We start from the raw sequence: 20,209 nt of genomic DNA, 5'->3' as shown, positions 1-20,209 counted from the left end.
AGGTGTAGACGGGACGCTATGTTGGTTTTCGGACATGATGATTTGAGATGACTGATTAAATCGCGGTGCGCCTGTTATGGCGCAACATTGTAGAAATAGTTTGCCCTTCGAATTTTCGGCCGGGCTATGCGCTAAGGGGGTCAATATATGTAGATCAATACTCTGCGATGAAAATCGGCCTTCCGAGAGTACACAGTTGCTACAGGGACAGGGTGTATAACGGTTCTCTCGCAACAGCAGAGGTGGCCAATGTGGTTCGTGGGTGTATGAACATTGAACAATGAGCAATTGAGCATGCGGCAATTGAGCAATGAGCATGCGCATTAAATCTCACTGTAGGGTTGGATTTAGGGTTGGTTTTGTGGTTACAAATCCTACTTGAGTACTCCGAAAAAGTAGAACTGCTACGTTACTGACCATATGCTCATTACAAAATCCAGAATTGGATTCGGTATGAAGTAATCTAGCTTGATCAACTCCCTTATTGATTAACAGCAGGAAGTGAATTGGTTACGGCCCGCTGTCACTTGGTATCCGGGCTTTGAATACCCTTTTCTAGTCAACGCCAGGTGACGGGCACGGAAACCCGTTTGCACTCGCGGAAACGTTTCTGCCAACAGTTCGCCCGGGCGCGATTGTTTTGCTAGCCAACCGGTAATGGGTAATCCGCGATTTCGGGAAATGCGCGCTTTCTCCTCGCGTCGTAATCGCGCCTACGTCACGTCGTGTGGTTGCGAATCGACGTGATCTGAGGCGCGCAGGTGCGAGTCTAATCATCGCTCAATTACGACTCTGTCAACGTGCGGGTATTCACTGCAAAATTTTCCTTTGCGGCTAATCTTGGCACGGCCGACATAAACGGGGCTTCGTGGAGACTTGCTTTTTCGAAGTAGTGCAATATCGAGAAAAAAAAGTTTTAACGCGATATATGAAGTAAACTCTACTCGATTTTAACTTGATTCGAGCTAAAATCCGAGACAAGTGTAATTGACTTGAATCCACCCGAAACCCGGCTCTTGAATAGCATCCGTGTCAAGCCCTGAGGTGGTCAAAATAGTAAATGTTATTGATCAAGTAAAGGTAAAAGTAATGTATTAACGTAATTTATACTCATTCCCGTGTAAAATGCACTGATTTTCAAAGGAAGCTAAAATTACTTCGACTGGGGATGGAAAAGCGTAGTGCCGAGAATTACTCAAGTAGTTGTAAGAGATAGATTTGGATGAAGGGTCGCCCACTTTTTGACAGTCAATCGCCAGATCCAGTTACAAAATTTGCAAGATCAACTTGGCGACTCGGCACAAATCGATTATAACGCAAATGCCATGCAAATCTATCGATATATTACTTTCTCCTTTGCAGAATCAAAAAAGTTAGAAGCAAGAGGTTTAGATTGAAAAAAAAACTGTAGAAGTCTAAGTAATCCAAACTCGTAACTACTTCAGTGGCGGTAGCAGACAAAACTGCATAGCTGACCAGTAGGGTTGTGCAAAAATAACTTTTTTCCCGGATTCCGGGGATTCACTGATTGTTAGATGGCCTACAAAAACGCTGCACACCAAATTTGGCTCAATTCCAACCATTACAGGCCGGAGCAGAGCCAGTTAAAACTTTTAAATTTAATAAAAAAATTGAATCCTTTTTCAAATTCTACTGTCAACCCCATGGAATTGTTGAGTTGCATAACAATTTTGACGCACTTGCAACAGGTAGAAGCGAAATGATTGCAGTTGAAAGATTTGGATTTGCTAAAATAGTATTGAATGGTGGGTAATCCCAGAATTATTGATGAGAAACTCGAATGACTTCGCTTCTGCTGGTTGGAATTGCGTCAAATTTCTTTTGCATCGTTTTCACAGACAACTGGACAATTTCATGGACTGTGAAATTTGAAGAAAAAATTAATTCTAATTTTTTTAAATTAAAAATTTCAATTTGCTCCGCTGCGGTTTGTACTGGTCGAAATTCAGACAAATTTCGTGTGCAGCGTTTTTGTGGGCAACATAACAACCTAATCATTGAATCCCCAGAATCCGTGAAAAAGTTATTTTTGGACAACTCTACTGACCATGTCTGACTCAAGCCCATGTACGATGCTAGATAGAAGCTCGATCCGTTTATACTCCCGGAAAGAGAAATACTAATTCAAACCTGGAATGCGTACAACCTGAAAATCAATTGCTAAGAAAGCAATATAACTTCAAATCATCTGTAATAACTCAGGAATTCCCCCAATCCTCTCGATTGCGCTATCGACAAAATTCCCGACGCGTGATTTCAAATGGCGCGAAGTCCGATTTTGTTAATTCCGCTAAATGAACGCACTCCGCTGACCTTTTGTGGGTAATCGCATTGAAAACAAGGCCCATGCAAAAGTATTCGCGCGCGCGTTATGTTTATGTGTCGGCATCAACCGTTGCCGTGTCGGCGTGTGTCGCGGTTACGCGTACTCAGGGTTTGTGACCGTGAATTATTATGTTTGGTAACGGTTTCTTGCGGTCGAATCCAATAACGCCGGATTGTTATTGTTCTACTTTTGTGTCGTTGTTACGTGTTCGCGTGTTTGTTATTTTATGATTGATGTTTTGATAAAATCGAGATGGAATCAACGATTGCGAGGAATTATTACTGTGTGTAGCGTCCAGTTCCAGTGAATTTTCGGTGGATTGTTTTGAAGGATTTTCACAAACATCTCATGACTGTTTTGTTATTGTTATCGCCATGATCGCAAGGCACTAGTTTGGGTGGATCGTTATTGATTTCGCGTTTAAGGTACTGGTTTCTAAGCACAGCATTCGAGATAATCCTAATTTTAAAAACATTGTTCAAATATTTTGACGTGGATGCGTAACGCTGTATCGCTATCACTTGTCGGTACCGTACGAATATCGTAGAAATCAATTGTTTCCATATTTTGAAAACAAAGCAATATGCGTTTTCTCAAATTTGTCTCATCAGTATGGATGTTTATCGAGAAATCGTATCTATGTTCGTTTTCTGATGGTTTTAAATCTCAAACGTAACATTTTGTTTTTGAGCAAAATTCGAGTATAACTTGATTTCATAATTTTGCTTTCAAGGTTCGTTCTTAGTTATAAAATGTAAGTTCTGCAAACTTATTAGCTAGGTCGTGGAAATTACATAAAACGATAAGCCTGTGAACTTCTTGGTTAGATTGTGTGGCTCTAAGAAATCTGGAAACCACTTCGGTTTCGGTTTGGAGCCGAGATATCGTATCTGGTGACGGTTGCTGTTTTCCCGGTAAATACGCGCTCGTGAAAAGCCGAGTATTGTCGCGCGTTAGCAATGGGCTTTTTTGTTCCGCGTCAGACCGGCATTGTCGAGTTGAATTACGAAAGAATTGAGTTAAATTGATGACGCAAGATTACTTATTGTCACAACGATTGCCATTGATAAGTTCCACTGTCCAGTGTCCGCTCTGCGCAATTTTCAACCCTGGCGATAATGAACAATGCACGTTTTGTGTGGTGGGTTCAAGTAAGGTTACGGGTGTTATATAGACTTTGGCACCGTTTGGTATACTGAAGGCTCAATTTCCAAGGCCTTGCGTATCCGACTTATACCCGATCCTATTTACAACCTCCCAACTACACCGAAACTTCTGTGAGAATCCGTATATCGCCTCGCTCCATATCCAGCTATCTGATGCCGCAATACGATACGCCGCTGCCTTGATACCGCCCGAGTAGTCGCCCATTGATCTCTGCAATCGTGGGAAATCGCACGCTTTTGCGTGTTGACGTGGTCAGCGGCACAGTGATCGGACCTGTATTGCCTATTTGGATTCGCGTATCGCCCCTATAGCGTGTAATCGTGTTTACTTTCATAGAAACGCGACCCGTACGGTCGGCACAAGTGTGGAGTTTATACGTCAGCTGACGAAATGTAACACTTATTTTTAATTGAACGCGTTGAGGCATGGAGTCAATAGACACCCGTGATATGCTATGACTAAGCTTTTAATTGCAGGGTACGTTGAAGGTGACCGTGTTTGCGTAGGAGTGTAGAGGAACTCTACACGATTCTATGTGAAAGGGCAGTGTAGCTTTCGATTTTATCTATCATTTATTTCGCGTGAAAGTATGCTTTCGTGTTCATTTTCCCGTGATATCACTTCTGGCTAGACAATAGACATGTATCTCGGAAAAACATTCACCCAAAACACTGGTCGCATACTTCGGCGTGACTGTAACGTCGAGTGTTATCACGACCAAGACCAAAATTATTATCTAAATTGTGCAAGATTAAGGTCCTTGAAATTTCGTTTTGGAACATGATGTCATGAAGTGACTTCGTAGCCATATTATGACGTCACTACGGCGCCTGAAGTGTTTATCAGTCAAGAACGATCTTGTCTAATTAAATGGAGGCTTCAATTTCTGTTTATATTTTCTAAAATTATTTACTGCTAACAAAGAGCTACGACTACTGAACTTTCAGTAGCAATAATCCGAACTCATTAGCGGACTATGCGCAAAATTATCTTGTTTGTCGGAAGTACGATCGTTCTGCCACATTTAGCCGTCGGATTACGGATAACAAACTATCCAGGAAGAGACCTTTTAGTGATATTTCGCTTTCAATTGCGGAACATGTCCCGTGTGTACACTTTGTCGTTGAGATGCCCGCGTATGGGTGTTGGCGTATGTAATCCTGTTGCGCGTTGCGTACTGAAACCGAATTATCTCTTAATCAGAGTCGCAGCGGTTCAAGTAAAGTTAAGCGCGAAGCGGCTACTTGTAGCGTTGTGCGGGTTGCATTTCTGACAGGTTGAAGGTTCGTCGTCTGTTTACGATGTTACCGTGTTACGATATCGGGTAATAGGTCAGCCCTTGATAATAGGTGGTCACTTTGCGCAGTTAACTAGCGACTGTGATGTAGTGGGTAGTTGATGCGTCGAGGTCGTGACATGGAATGTGATTGATTGTACCGTGGGAAGGTACGCCGTATCGGCCTTGAATTCTGCAGGCTTTCCGCTTCACTCATTTTTGTGTCACCATTTTGACGTCACTAAGGCTATATTTACTATACCTGCCGATCCTGCGACTTGGACGGACGTTATCTTCACGGCGAAGACTAGTTTCATACCAATATTGGAGTAATATTTACATTTGTTGACGTGGAATGGAATACTTGAAAAAAATTTTGCGTCATCTGTGCTCGATACGACGCTATGTATTCCATGCTGTCACGTCGTTTTTAAATTTCCATCCATGCTATCATCGTTTACTTGTTGATAAACGAATGGGTGTCTTATGCATCAGTCTTCAATGTTGTAATACCCACATGTCGCTGCGTTGCCGACTTGCACCACTTGATCAATTTTTTGGAAAAGCTACTTACTTTTTTCACTTAGCATTTTGAAAAGTTGAAAGTAGTTATGTGATGACTTTACATGCGAGTGAAATTGTCTGAAGAACCCCGTGATATAGGTTCTGTAGGCTGTAGTCCCGTGTCACGGATTGTACGTTAGGGGTGTTCTAAAATGACTTTTTTTTCAAATTGTACTGGCTATTTGATAAAAATTCTTAGGTTACCAACTGGTCAGTGAAAAGCTATGCGGCTGTCAGGCCTGGTCAGCATGATTCAAACTGCCCCCGCGACAGATGTTGTTTACGGACAACCCATCTCGCACCGACGGGCTGCATCGCGAGTCATGATAAGTCATCTCTGAGCCACTTGTAATCATCCACCGACTAATTAGATTCAGATATCTCCTTCATACGCAGTGCGACAAAGGTCACGTCCTATTAGCTCGGAAGCCAAACACGCTATCTTCGATTGTGTCTTTGGTTTGTTGGCAGTGTTTGCGGTGTCGGCTTTTAGTGTTGCGCTCTTGCTTGCTTTAGCGGCTGCTCGGTTTGCTCTGGCGACCGAACGCGGTGGATAACAGCTCATCAGCGATAGACGGCCCCTTTGAGCTCGGCGTGGGTAAATAGTATTTCCGTGAAATAGGCGATAATGCTACCGTGCTGTGGAAAGGTGCGATATGACTGGGCGACGAACTTGCTCTGAAAGTTCGATATTTCGTATACGTTGTTTAGTATCATATCTGATACTGATGGCGATATTCGGTGGTAACAAATTGTTACGGCCACAGAAGTCGTCAAAATTAAGTTTTCCGACCAGAATTACGTGTTACGTAAGGTCTTAAGGAAGGCGAAAACACATCGCAATTTGTCATATTCATCATCGGATATGCGCGCAACTTGACCTTTTGCACCGTCATCGCTCAAAAAGTACGTGTCTTCCGTTTGTTTTAAATATCGGCCGATATTTTATGATTTTTTCCTACCCCGTATTGCTGTTTATGAAACGCGAACACGCTTTGCTCGTCGAAATGCGAAACGCCTTTACGCTGTGCATTATGGGATAATCATTTGGGATGACGCCTTGCATTCCGCAACAATATTTACCGCAGTGTTGCTAGGTGGGGGAATTTGATTGAGTTGTCGGCCGCGTCACAACGCATACGCGAGGGCTCAACTCGTTAACGCTAGTGATAACTTTTCGCCCTGCAGGTGCGCCGTGACGCAAACAATATCTTATCGCGCATGTAACGCGCATATCCCTCTGCGTATGATTTTTACCGCGAAAAATTTGCTTTAAGATAACAGAAGCTGGTGCTTGACCGCGTGAATTTTAGAGGTGGTCAATGCAGTCGCTGTTGCTAGTACAAGTAGCGCTGGGCCTACGATATCGTAGACCCCGAGTAGCGATTACGAAAACATAGTAATACTACTTCCAAATAGAAGTACTCCGTTACTGACCACCTCTTAAAAGCACTCAAGTAATCTGGAAGAGTAGATTTGATCGAGGAATTGCCTCGTTTCAGCAGTTAATCGTAGATGGCTAATTTTAGAATTGTAAATTGCAAAAATGTATTCGGCAGTTGCTGTGATGGTTACTTTGACGTAGCTTCAAGTGACGCAAACTTATCCCAAAACTACTTGATATTTTTCAAAATCAAAAGTGTAACAAGTAGTTTTTACCAGAAAACTTTTCCAGTAAAATCGGAAGTCTTCTAAATATATAACCATTTGAGTAATTAATGCAAATAAGCAAAATCTACTTTAGCACTAACTGACCAACTCTGGCGACTTCCAAACTCATCGCTTATTTTACAGCCCGATCAAAAGTCTGTCGTATTACAGACAGCATGCTTGCAAAAATACGTGACAGACGCCTATGAAAAGCAGTCTGTAAGTCAACGCTTAGCAATGATCTTGAATGTCGTGATCATTCGGCGTGCGCGAATCCTGGCATTAAGACGGCCTGGACTGTGACCATTTAGCGCGGCCGGCTAGAAAAAGACGCTTTGTTGTGTCAGCTGATGGACTCGCCATCGATTTGGTATCGTTTTAGATTACAATCTGAACCGATCTAAATATAAACACCGTTATTTCGGTCGGAAATCGCGCGACGTTATTTGAACGTGGTGAAATTGGTTTTGACTCGCGTTAAGTCGTGTTTATCTTGCTACCTTTTCGTGTCGTATTCGGTAGCGAAGCGCGTAAGGAATTATACCGGATGTCCTAAATTTGGAGTGCTGCCGAAATGCGGCTCTCACGATTTATGGCGCCGAATTTCAAAGCCACTTTTCGTGCCTTCGTTATGTGTTTTTTCGGTATATTCACTGCACGATTCGGATATGCTCATTATTATGTCGTCGCCAGAGGTGGTTAGTAACGGGTCCACTTACAATATTTTGAAGTACACAAGAAGGTGTTGCTTACTTGCACCACTTACTCGAGTGGTTATGATTTTGAACCGCTTTAACCCAGGCCTAGAATCCTTACTTTCATGCTTACTTGGAAATGGCTACTTCTTTTCAGTGGAAATTTACTAATTTACTTCTACAGTTCTACATCATCTTGAGTACTAACGATGGCTGCTTTAGCCACCCCTGGTCGCCATGGTAGCCTTGATTTTATTTGGGATCGCACTGTTGTACACATTTCGATGTATTCGAGGAATCAGGTTGTTTGATTGCAGTGTCCTCGCGTATTTTCGACTTTGTTGTTAGCGTTTTTGTGTCCGGGGTCGACAGTAAGTTCACTCTGCGCTGTGTACATCAACAGTCGCTTTTGCGGGTAGGATTTGATCATTTGGGTCGACCTGAGAAATGTTGCGGACGCGATATCTTGCTTGTTCTAATCGACACAATCTCTCTCGGATCGCAAAATTTTGTCTTGCAATACAATAGCGCTTGATATACGATAGGTTTTCTCTCGGGGGTTGTAAAACTGGTGATTTCCATGTCGGCATATACCGACAAAACTATATCGTTGTATGCAACGTTCAAAATCTGAATTATAGAGGCTATTTCCGAGGTGCGCCTTCGCATGAGATATGTTCCGCTCATTACGGCCAATTTCGTAAGCCCGTTATGAGCCTGTTTGTTATATTTTGGGGTGTGAAAGCGGTGTGTCTGATCGCTCACGGCCCTCCGTGGGATTAAATTTTGTTTTTCCGATGCCCTTTCCTGATCGTAGCAAATGATTTGCATCGTATGTCTTCTCTGTCCTACTTGGAAATCTATGGTTCAACGACCATGAACATTACATACTGATCTGAAAATCGTGGTGCATCGTAAATCCAGCCCTGACACGCACAAATATAGACTTTCACTTCGTTGATGCTGTGTCAGACTTTATCTGTGGGTTATCTGTAATCGAATGACAACCAAACCGGTATTGCTTGTGTCGTCACAGTGTCGTCTTTCGCTACGCTGGCTTCGAGTTTGCAGTTTATTGCTACGCGAGCGCGAGTGCAAGCGCCACTAATCGCGCTCGTTACAATATGTAAAAATGCCGCAAGTATAAGTCGCGCATTGTGGAAATCAGTGGGTGAGATACTACATAAATGTAAATTGTAAACCTTTAGCGCAGTGCTTTTCAACCTTTTTGAGCTTCGTTCGCACTTTTTTTCTAAAATAAATTTCATTCGCACAAACTAACCGAAAATTGTTATACAAAAAGAAGATGAAAATACACCCATTAGTTGTTCAGATTTGCAACAAATTTGATACTATATGTATCTTAAGCTATCAAGTTTCTCATTAAAAAGGTTTCTATTCTCGCTAGTTTTGATTTCAACAATTTCACTAAAACCCTTCTCGGTCAAACAAGTTGTTGGGTTTTGTACAAGAACGTCTATTAGTGCTTGGATGGCCAGGTCCTAAAATCTGTTCTGCACTCCTATCCAAAATACAACGTATTTTTTCACGAGTGAAAAATGCTTGCTGCAAGAAATCGATTTTGAGAGCTGACAAAAAGTTCTAGGAGGCTCCAGTATGTCGAAACGGTGAGAAACCCACTTTTTTGTTGAGGCTTTTGCCTTGTGTTTTCGAAAATAAGGTCCAAAGAGAGCAGGCACATTAGAGCTCGATATCTTATGATAAGCTGCTTCAACTTTTTTTTGATTTCCCATTTTCCGACTCGCGAGTAATGTGGGAAGAGCAAATAGACTCACGATTCTGTGTGTTCTGCTCTTTAACACAATCTAACTTGAGAATTCAGTTTAATAACGTTAAAGCAGCTTTTTAGACTACCACCAAAATCTGAGTTTTTTGACATCTCGCGACCCGAGCCTCACCCATGAGAAGGAATTCATTTTTAATATTACAGTGGTATATGCTACGATTTTTCGGACATGTATGACATACAGAACGCGCACACCACAATTCTATCCAACACAGCTCTACAAAATATGTCTGACGGACGCAATCTCATATTAGGGTGAATTAAATTCCTTCGCGTGTCGCAGTTGTACTACTGCATTCTACTCAGATTGCAAAAACGGGACTATTCCGTACCGACAGCGGAGCATTTCCATATCGAATGGTTTGGCCATCCAGCATCGGTAATTTTTGGCCAAGGTTTTGTCGACACTCATGTTTTGGCACCGCATTTATATCAGCGGTTTGTTGGCCAGAACTTTACGTCGTCATGTGCCCCGACGCAGAAGAGGTTGGCCTCGCAATGAATGAGTCTCATAGACCTGAACCTGCTCGTTGTACATCCCTAGTCCCTATACTAGTTCATCCCAACGGTCTTCGACCATGTTTACCAGTCGGACAAATCGTATTATGATGAAGCCATATTTTATGCGTGTCTCGCTTATTGGCTTCAGTACCCAACACCGGGACCTTAGATTTGTAAAAACGACCGCAGGATTTTTTGCAATAAATTCAACTAATATTACATACAATGTATTCGGCGGAGTATTGCTACTTTGATATCGAGCAAAGTGTAAACGGGTTACTTCACTTGTTACCGATGTTACCCCAATAACAAGTTATACAGAAGTAGCCAACAACCCAATCGCATGGATTTGGTTTTTATGATACAATAAATATATGAAATCAAGATTGCCCCAGTACGCCAGCTATATTTTTGTCCATCAGACAACGATATCAACTTCATTGATAGGTTGAATAAGCATCATTCGCTGACTGCCTACAGGTAGAGTATTTCGCTTGTGATGTTGTGTGATTGCGGGTCAAGCTCACAGCACAGAGTCACTAAATATTCGAGCAAACTTTTGTAACAAAGCAAGTAAAATATTTGGGATTGTCAAGGTGGATGCTCGTTTAGTGTTGATTTTTTGTATGTTACCACCGCCATGCATATAGTTGCCCGCAGTTGAAATACAATTAATTTCAACCAAAGATGTTTTATTGAAGTGAAAATTGTAATATATGAAAAAAGGTTCACAGTGCAGAACCTATCAAGGTTCGTTGGTGAACGTGAACCTCTAAATTTCCGAAGTTCACAAATAGAACGCGAACGAGAACCTCACGTTCACACCATTCCTAGTATTTACTACTATCCTCGTGCCTCGCACTAATCGAACAGTTATTATGAAAGATTGCTTAGCGAAAGAAAGCAGGAATTCAATTTGACGTCATTTTTTCAGCCTGTCGCAGGCTCGGACTGGCTGATATACTGTATGTCTGCCACTACACAAGCTAACAAACCAGACTTTTCGTTACGTAATAATTATAATGCGAACATATTAATTCACTATGGCTTTTGAGAGCTACGATTAGTGGTGGGTCGTAAGTAAAACAAGTTTTTACAATTGCGTCGCAACAACAAAAGTTACACTGCCCTTGAATTTTTCCAGGTCAAAAAAATGAACAATTATTATTCGCGATTTCCATTCGCACTATTCGCACCACCTTCGTCATTCGCACTGCAATTTTTTTCATTCGCACAAGTGCGAACCGTCACACAGGTTGAAAAGCACTGCTTTAGCGGATCTAATCTGCGACAATCCTGTATTCTTTTAACCCTCCCGAGTCCCGATGGACGTAGACATATCACATAACAAATATTGGCCTGTGGCTTTACGCCTATTTTGTGGATTCGCCAAAAATCCCGTAACATCGATGCAGACGGTTTCCGCTTCATACACGCACGTTCATATGATACACGCCAGATATGTTTTGCATCGCCATACAAAATCGATATTCGGTTTAATACTGATCTCCCGAAGTGGTCTTATTCAAGGCCGCTTACTTTGTATTCAAGAGACGCGGTTTTGAGTACAGCCTACACGAGAAATTCAATAAACAAACACGACTGTTTGAAAGCCTGTAATCCCCACCCTATAGTAATTGAGATGAGCGATCATTCTCGTGTAATCCATGGGAGTTTCGATGCGGCCGGTTATTGAGGTGCAAATCCGGATAAATCCGTTTACGACCTTGGCATGCTTCCCCTGATCAGCGTGGGAGAAACTGTCCTCGTCCTGCAGGTTTTTCTGCCGTCTTTTTCCTAGTATTACAACGCCAAACTACACATTCTACTGGCACGAAGTGCGTAACCAAGATTTTCAGTGGTGACGTCATAATAGTGGTGTAGCAGTGAAGGTGGAGATGTTCAATGTATTGTTCATACGCAATTACGCATGTAGGGAGGTTTCAGTGCTGTATTGCTACGCCCCCATCACGCCGCCTATGTTTATTGCAGCATTTAATCCTAAGCATGTTTATCTCAGCTCGTGTCTTGTTTGGCGTATCCAGGGTGACGCAGGCTGATTTCATGTATTAGTTCGTTTTGGCTTTAGGTTTATAAATTTCGTCATTCCACTCTTTTTGGATTGTGAACATTATTGCGGCATAGTGCGGTTCTCGTTTGCTAGTTGAAAATAGTCAATAGGACGTTTATGTGTTGCCTCGAATAACCTACAGAGGTTTGTATCGAATAAGTAGCCTAACGGATTGTGCGTATAATTCTTCAGTATCGTGTTAATCAACTCGATTGACTCAAAAGATACTGATTTCAAATTTTAAGCCTGTGGCCTTAATTGCTTCGCAGTGTGTGGCACTTTGTACCGGATTAAGTGGCGATTAATCAAAATTCGGTGGCGCGAACATTGAGGCTTTTCAGCGCGTTTCCCGAAGCGTCGTTTGCCTCTTAAATACGACTGACGAAACGATTATGGCCGCCTGTGGGGAAGATAGGCCCGCGTTGCAAACGCTAGTGCCATTTATGGAAATGTTAAAGTCGCGCTACACGCTTACGACACGCTCAAAAGCCAACGCATGTGATCTGGTCTGGATGCTGTGGAATACGAGATTTTGACGTTAACCCACGCATTTTTGTAAGCAGCAATTGTAATTAGCGATCGCATCATTCTTGTATCAATCATCGGGATTACACATTCCAGGTTTTAACCTTTGGTGGGCTGAATTGCGATATATATGCCAGATGATGGATAACCTACCAGTGCGTATGGTACAAACTACAAACAATGTTAAGGGCATGCATGTCATAGCCTAATCCTCAAACATGAAAAGTTGCTATCATTTTGAATTCGCCGTGTGTCGCATTTTCAAAATTCGTACGGGGGTCGGTCTGTGTAATCATTTTGATAGCAATTAGCAATGAGTCACTGCGAACGATTGATTTAGCTGGTGCTAATTGGGGAAATATCGGTGTACACGTGTACGTACACAGTACAGTACACGCCGACGGGTCAACACATTGTTGGCTAGTAAGCAACTTAAATTCCATAGCGTTTTGTCACGGTCGCCCGACAAGCTGGCGATTGGGTACCTATTTCTTCCATCGTATCTCGGCCCTTGCTTCATAGGCCTTTTTTATTTGTTCCGTGGCTGACTATATGTGCTTTGAAGTGAATCGGGGTTTGGTGCCCAACGTCAAATGGTCAGTTTTATTGGGAGCAATATACCTGAGGTGTTCTGATAAATTATAAGTAGAATACATGCCAAAACTATTTCAAGTGGAAGAAAACTATAAGGGTATGCAAATTACTCACCCCAAGTAGTTCCAAAAGAGTAGATTCGGTCCAGGAGTCGCATACTTTTTGAATTTGCAACTTCATATTAGCGATCAACGCAAAATGACTAGTCAAGTGAATTGTTCGATAATATATCAAGTCCCATGGATCCGGGGGAAGGGGGCTATTTCGCCCAGTTGTCATGGCAATTTCACTCCAAATTACTTTGTATTTTCCAGAATTCGTGTAAAATGTAGTTTGGTCTCAAAAACTGTTCTGTAAAAGTGGAACTAGTCTAAAACATATTGTTCTTCGTTACTTACTATATCTGCAATATATGCCGGTAATTCGAGATATTGTCGGCACACGAAAACGCCCGAGTTATCCGCACGCGCTTATAAGCATATACGAGTCTCGCACACTGTGAAGCGCAAACCGTAACATTAAACCGGTTTTGCGGATAGCAAATCGAGGTCAAGAAACGAGCACGGTCGTCGTAAATTCGGTCAAGTTAGGACGATAAGTCCTTGTAAAGGTGCGCACTGCGCATATATGGGCGACCATTGTCGAGGGTCGCGGCTACAGAATTTCTCGGACGTACGTTACGCGGTCGTGACGCTTTCACAGCCCCTTGCGTCAAAGTACTCTCCATGACCCCGAGCGTACGGTCACTCGCCCTATTGAAGAACTGCAAGCGTAATATCACGCGTAATACCTATCTTAGGTATCATAGTGGCTTCGCCAATCCGCAAGATGAAGGCGTTATAAATATGTGGCGACCGTCGTGCAACTCCACTCTGTCGTGTCTTGTCGCCAAGTTTATTGATTTTCTCCCGTTTACGTTGCCTCGAAGGTATATAGCTCGCTACTAAGACGTGTCTTCGTCTCTTGCCTGGATTAGTTCTGCGCATTTGTACGATACGATGGCGGCGCGTAATTACACAGTAAAGTAGCTGGAGCCGAATTCGTTCTAATTATTGAGAGAGCGAGGTATATATGCAACAGCGGAGGATAAGTTTGCAGACAGTGTCGCGCACAGTCGAATGGTAAACAGGTTAATATCGTTAAATCGTACGTAGAAGCGAGATTATCTTTCGTACATATTACTATTAGTTTGACTTGTGTTTTGGCGAATGTCTGTTGACGTACGTGTTTTGATTTCATTGAAGCGTATGTATGGTTGCTGCGATACCGTAGTTTTTTTTTGGCTGCTATAAATACGCAGGACTTGGGATGTGTAGTTCATTGCCGCATATGCCTGTGTTATAGGGTGACGCACAGTTATGGTAAAGATTTTCTTTATACTTAATACTTATTGCTGTGAGGTTTCTGTGTTTAGAAATTCTGCTATGTCGCGATCTGCGTATATTTGCAAGTAGCATGATAATAGGTAAAGGCTTTACGGTTTGGGGTTACGCTCTTGTGCTGTATTTAACCGTGCAATTTTGTATATCTAGTATAGCCCCGTCCCATTTGTGCTTCGAAGCAATATGCAGTTTCTTGGTATTTCTCCGTGGCTTTTGTGTGGCGTGGTGATTTGCCTCGTTACGAATAAGGCGCGGCTCGTTCCTTTTAGATGTGGGCTGTAATAAGCAATGCCGAGCCTATATACGCTTTGATGCTAGCAGCGTCTGTTACAAGCTAATCGTCGTGTTTTGTAGCTGCGCGTACGTGATTTTGTGAATGTTGCTGTGCTTCAAAGTTTGCAACTAAAAATAAATCGTTACCCATGTTCTAGATCGCGTGTAAGAAATCCTTTTTTTCTCTTGCGAGAGCGTTGAGCCGTAGCGTAACCTATTGTTGGATATCGACCACGCGATTTTAGTCGCCTCGAGATTACGCGGGCTGTTGACAGTAATTTTATCTCTCGTAAATGCGAGGTTAAGTTTTGCTACGAAATACACTGATTCGGACCAGAGTTTGAGAATATTGCTAACATTAGTGTTGATTCAATACTCCACGGGCTTACTCAGAGCAGGTATTAATGCGCTACTCATCAAAAGTTGCGTAACGGTATTTGAATGAAGAGTAGATTAATTCTGCAGGTTATGCAACGCTACGCTTCCTGTGTGTCAGCACTGCAGTCTGCAGATTACTCTGAACTTACAGTCCATTCTCGTCAATACTGTGAAAGGGCTTGCCACCTGTGGCGCGTACTCCCGACTGGCCTTGTAAATGCCAGAGTTTACGTCATCTCGGTTTTTACGTAAGCAGTCTTGACCCGAGCGATATACAGTAGCGCTAGAAAACGCAATATTACTTAATGTCACTGCCGACCGAAAAGCAATTGGATTTAGCGCATTTCCAGTGTAAGCAAACACCGAAATGTGAAGCTGTTCCTGTTATTAGCGATCGTAATCCAGGCTCAGTAGAAAATCCCGTTTCCTCGAGTTAGGCGCACGTGAAGTTAGTGGATTTTTCTCGTAAACTTCTTAGTCGAAGATGGATTCGCTACGTCATTGACAGTGTCGGACGTAAGACCGCGGCCGACGTGGAATTTAATGTTTAGATTTGTGTTGTGGGGTCGGAACATATGATTACCCGCGGTGCGAACGGCTGGAACCCATATTTGTATAATCTTGCTCTGATGCATCGCTGAATTTCTATATTTCTGGTTCTTTTATGCTTCTAATGTGCGGTCGAACGCCGGTAATTCCCGACAGGCCGTCGGGATATTGCCAGCAAGTATAATTTACGCGGCCATTGTGCGCGGTTACTTTCTGCGAAGGATATCCGGCTGTTTAGCCCCATTTCGCTATACGCTCTTGTGAATGAATGGCTGATCCCTGGGGATATGACAGCGGCGCTGCGTAGGCTGCGGTTTCTTTGTCCATCGGTATGTTATAAAGGGGAATACTAAGGCTCCGTCGATGCATCGGATTAATGCAGCTGTCGGAATTTCTTTATATGATGAGCTGGTGTCACTCTGTACTGCGTAGTATCGTAGCTGGCGATTTTGACTCTACATCGTGATGAATGCTCTGCTGTGCTTTTGTGCATCTGTATTTTTCCGCATTTTGGTACGGAGATCATGAATTTGAAACTGTGATAATTATAATTATCCCTTAATTACACCGAGATACGTTAGTGGAAGCTGTGACACCGGTTGTACTGACGCTTATTGCCGATTTCCAACTTACTTTGGCAGGGAAAACATACGCTAGACTAGACATCCATACCCCGCGAGCTTTTCGAGATGTATGAACTCGCTGGTGCCATGTGAATTCTGTTCAAATCGCGTTGCAGGATTGTAGCGCTCGCTTATTACGCGGGTCATTGGCGATACGTTTCCGGCACAACAATGTAAATACAATAATCCGCGATGGCGATGGCATATATTGAAGTCGGTGTTTATCCGGGTATATATTGTTTGGATTGGTTCAATACGGCAGATCACTCTCGCGCTTAGGGCGCTGTAGGTAGGTGCTCTGATTAGTGATAGTACACAACTTATCCAGCTGCAGAATTGATAATATCGGGATTAGCTGATAGGCTGTCGTTTGGTATATGTGTAACTGCGCTTCCATGATTTCTTGTAGTCTGTCTAGCAAAATGCACTGTTTAGTGATAGTGCATTTGACCGGGGAAATTTAACTGCGTAACTTTATTGGGTAGTTGTTGCTGTTCGCAGAATTAACGAGATTAGCTTGTCCTTCGGCGTATGTGTAACTGCGTCCACGATTCCATGTAGTCAACCTTGTAACTGTGTTTAGAAACTGCGTTTGGAGATGTGTTAACTATGTATTTATTTACAAAACATCGTATTTGCGTCTGTAAACTGGGCGCTGGTGGGCATTTATTCATAAATCTATCCGATACGGTGTTTTCTATTTGGCCGCGGGAAGTAACGGCTCTTAGTCCGGCCGGGCTGTTGGCGTAGATCCGATGTCACAATCTAAAATAGCGACTGAATTTAATCCGGTTTACGCCGGTTCGCTATGAATAAGGTTATTGTTTGCGCAACCTTGAATTTGTTGGATTACATCATATTTTTCGTGAATATCGAAAAAATGGTCTATCAATAACAAGGAAATAGAGTTTGTTGGGCGTGCGCATGCCGTTACGGTAGGGTCGCTTGGAAAAGATAGCGTCGCCCATCGGATTTGCTACATTGCGAAATGACACGGTTCTCAAGTATTTTATGTTTGCGATAGCGAATATTGAATTATGCTTTCTCTGGAGAGTTAAGTTAGGAGAAGTGGCCGGTGTGCTGCTCACGGAATTCCTATCGAATGATGCCCTCTTTAGTGACCGCCTGACCGGTGAAACAGGTCAGATAGTAGCATTAAGGAAATGCGATCACACCAATAGATGCTGTTACGCCGTTATGTGCCGTACTGGGTACATAAGATGAGATTGGTTCCAGAGTAACAGCTTTCAAGGCAGCGTGGAGTATATCACAAGTGTTTCTTGCTATTTTGCAGCTTGTTAAATCTACATAGATAATAGGAATCGAAGTGAACAGTAGATAATAGGAATCGAAGTGAACAGTGTAGGTAATTTGCCGCTCACTTGAAACATAAGATACGTTTCGAGTACGTCGCGAAGTTGTCGATATTATCTACCATGAAGCAGGTCCTGTCAGTCGGACCCAGCTCTGTGACAAAGTCTAAAAACGGCGCGGATATTAGCTATACAAAGGTAAGGACGATGCTGGGGATATACCGCAGTGTGAACAGCATACACGTACGTCGCGACCGACCGCGTTATGTATTCGGGTTGAGTTTGCGTAAGATTTCTATCTTGTGCGGCTTTACGGTTTATGAATGCCGATCTGTCTTTGCGGGAGGCGGACAAAAGCGCGATATGAATAACTGTACTTGATCGATTTTGTGCTATTGTGCGTAGTTGTTGACCGTTGAAGTGGTATTTTCCACTTTATTTCATTTAAGGACTCGGGGACAAGGCCGTAAATAGAAAATCGTGATAGGCCGCCCGGGATAGGGCTTAACACCTAAGCATTGTCAGCCCGGGTCAACTTCGCACTCGATAGCTCTTGTACGGGGATATCTAAACTCGATCTTGTAGTTTTACGCGCCTGGCGGTGTTCTTGACCCTTTGCGTTCATTTGTTCAGGATGAGAACGTGAAGTTGAAGGAACAGCTCGACGCCATGATGCTTTCCATGCGACAGAAAACCGACACTGAGAAATCGTTACTGCTGCTGCGCGGCGGAAAACACTTGCAAGGTTTGTGTTTTTTCAAGATATCTATGCAAAAGCAGGAAAATATTGTAAATGAGGCGAAAACGGAACTGGGCGATTTTATAGGGCTTGAAGCGAGAAGGGGTGGTCACTTGTCAGTAACGTAGGAACATTTTAAGGCGAAACTACTCACTTCTTCTTACACTTTCAATTTCGTGACTTGGAAAGTAGTTTTATGTTGTGTTGGCATCACTTCACGTTTGATTTTGTCAAAACACTCGGACCAATAGCCCGTGTATCATGGTGGTAGAATTCATTTCGAAAATTGCACCTATTTCGGAAAATTTTGCAATGATAAACACTCGAGATGACTTTATAGTGAGTCGCTGAAGAGAAGTTGGTTAAATAACGGTCTGACTCGCATCTTTGAAATCCGTGCGACACTCGAGCATATTACTTTATCCCGAAACGACCCAAACCCTAAAATTACCTCTTACCCAAACCGTAACCCTAAATACACTCCTAACCCACATGCTTAAGTGCCGCATGTGTCCGATTCCCGTCCAGTTACGCAGTTTAGCGTTCAACACAACATCATTATAGTTTGCGTAATACAGCGTTACATTTTTTCGTGTAGTAATCCAATGGTTGTATCTTTCAACCCAGGTGGTGACACCGATGTCTCGTCCCACGAAGGCGACGCGCTTGGTTCGTCCCTCGAGGACCTGGCGTCATCCGGCGCGTACCCGGTCTCGCGCGGCACCTCCCATTCCGGCTCCGCAGAAAACCTACTGGACGCCGGCAACTTGAGGTTCGTAACGCCGCAATCGCCCGACCGCTGCTCAGCAAGCAACCCATGTCTTTTCGCCTCTGCAGAACCGACGACAGGCTCGTGGCTTCCGACGACGGGGAGAATTCCGCGGCCGCAGTGGTTTGCCTCACTGAAAAAATCCACAGGATGGAAGAGAGCCAGATCAGCACCAATGAGGAATTAGAGGCCACCGTGCAGGTAGCGTGATGGTTTGTTTGGCCGCGACGTGGCGGATTGCTGGTTTTGGAAGTGTCTGTTTACGCTGGTGTATCCGCGCGGTGTCCTGGTCTGCGTTGTAAGATTGATGGGCCGGCGCGAGGTAGTCTTTTTGCCCGTCGGTGTAGTATTCGTATTTACAGATGTTTTGGCTTTCCATTGCATGTTTATATTAATGCAATCACAGCAACAGTGGTGGGCACTGGGCAGTAATGAAGTACCGCGTCGGCTATATCCGCGTACAGAAAGCGTTGATGGTTTCGAACTAATATAACTTCTTAGCCAATTTGAAAATCGTGATCTATCGATTTTTTTCTTTCGACTAGGAATTGGCGGATTTACAAAAATCGGTACCCGAGCTGACTACGGACAACTCGAGGCTGAAGCAGGAGAAACAGTATCTCATGCAGAAGCTGTGCGACACCGAGAAGCGATTCGAGCAGAAAGAGTCCGAAGTGCAGCACTTGCGGGTATGTCGCTTCACCTCACCGGCCCTTATCTGATTTTCTAGGAAGCGAATGTTACATTGTAGCGATACCGCGTAACGCAGTGATTTTGGCCGCTTGTCTGCGCGCTTGACGCATTTTATCGCCACGTCCTGGCTTATCTTTTGATGATAACCTAACCATATATAGCCGAAATGGGGTTAATGTTCTTCCCGGTCATTGTCAATGCATCGTGGAAACGCGCGTCCATATCCTGGCCATTGTTAATGCATCATTTCTCGTATGCGGAGATAATAGGTTTGATTACCTGTCGGCTTTATA

At 43.3% G+C, this 20,209-nt stretch overlaps 1 protein-coding gene across 4 annotated transcripts in view; it reads left to right on the top strand.

Annotated features, from left to right (window-relative positions):
• LOC145444213 (DNA-directed RNA polymerase III subunit RPC2-like) overlaps positions 1-20,209 on the top strand; it is a 153,907-nt gene that overhangs the window by 108,022 nt on the left and 25,676 nt on the right. For 2 of the 4 annotated variants that reach the window (XM_080322150.1, XM_080322151.1), the window contains 4 exons: positions 18,349-18,460; positions 19,082-19,226; positions 19,292-19,424; positions 19,769-19,912. The exons of 1 other annotated variant lie outside the window; for it this stretch is intronic. In XM_080322150.1, coding sequence (XP_080178276.1) covers positions 18,349-18,460; positions 19,082-19,226; positions 19,292-19,424; positions 19,769-19,912 — 534 coding nt within the window. Of the gene's footprint in view, positions 1-17,721; positions 17,914-18,348; positions 18,461-19,081; positions 19,227-19,291; positions 19,425-19,768; positions 19,913-20,209 lie in introns of those variants that run through there. One more of the 4 variants, XM_080322152.1, reaches the window with a different exon arrangement.

The sequence above is a fragment of the Botryllus schlosseri genome, chromosome 8 (assembly GCF_051294905.1).
Source record: "Botryllus schlosseri isolate E-star chromosome 8, Bs_hap1, whole genome shotgun sequence".
Lineage (NCBI taxonomy): Eukaryota > Metazoa > Chordata > Ascidiacea > Stolidobranchia > Styelidae > Botryllus > Botryllus schlosseri.
This window is presented reverse-complemented; position numbering and strand designations above follow the sequence as displayed.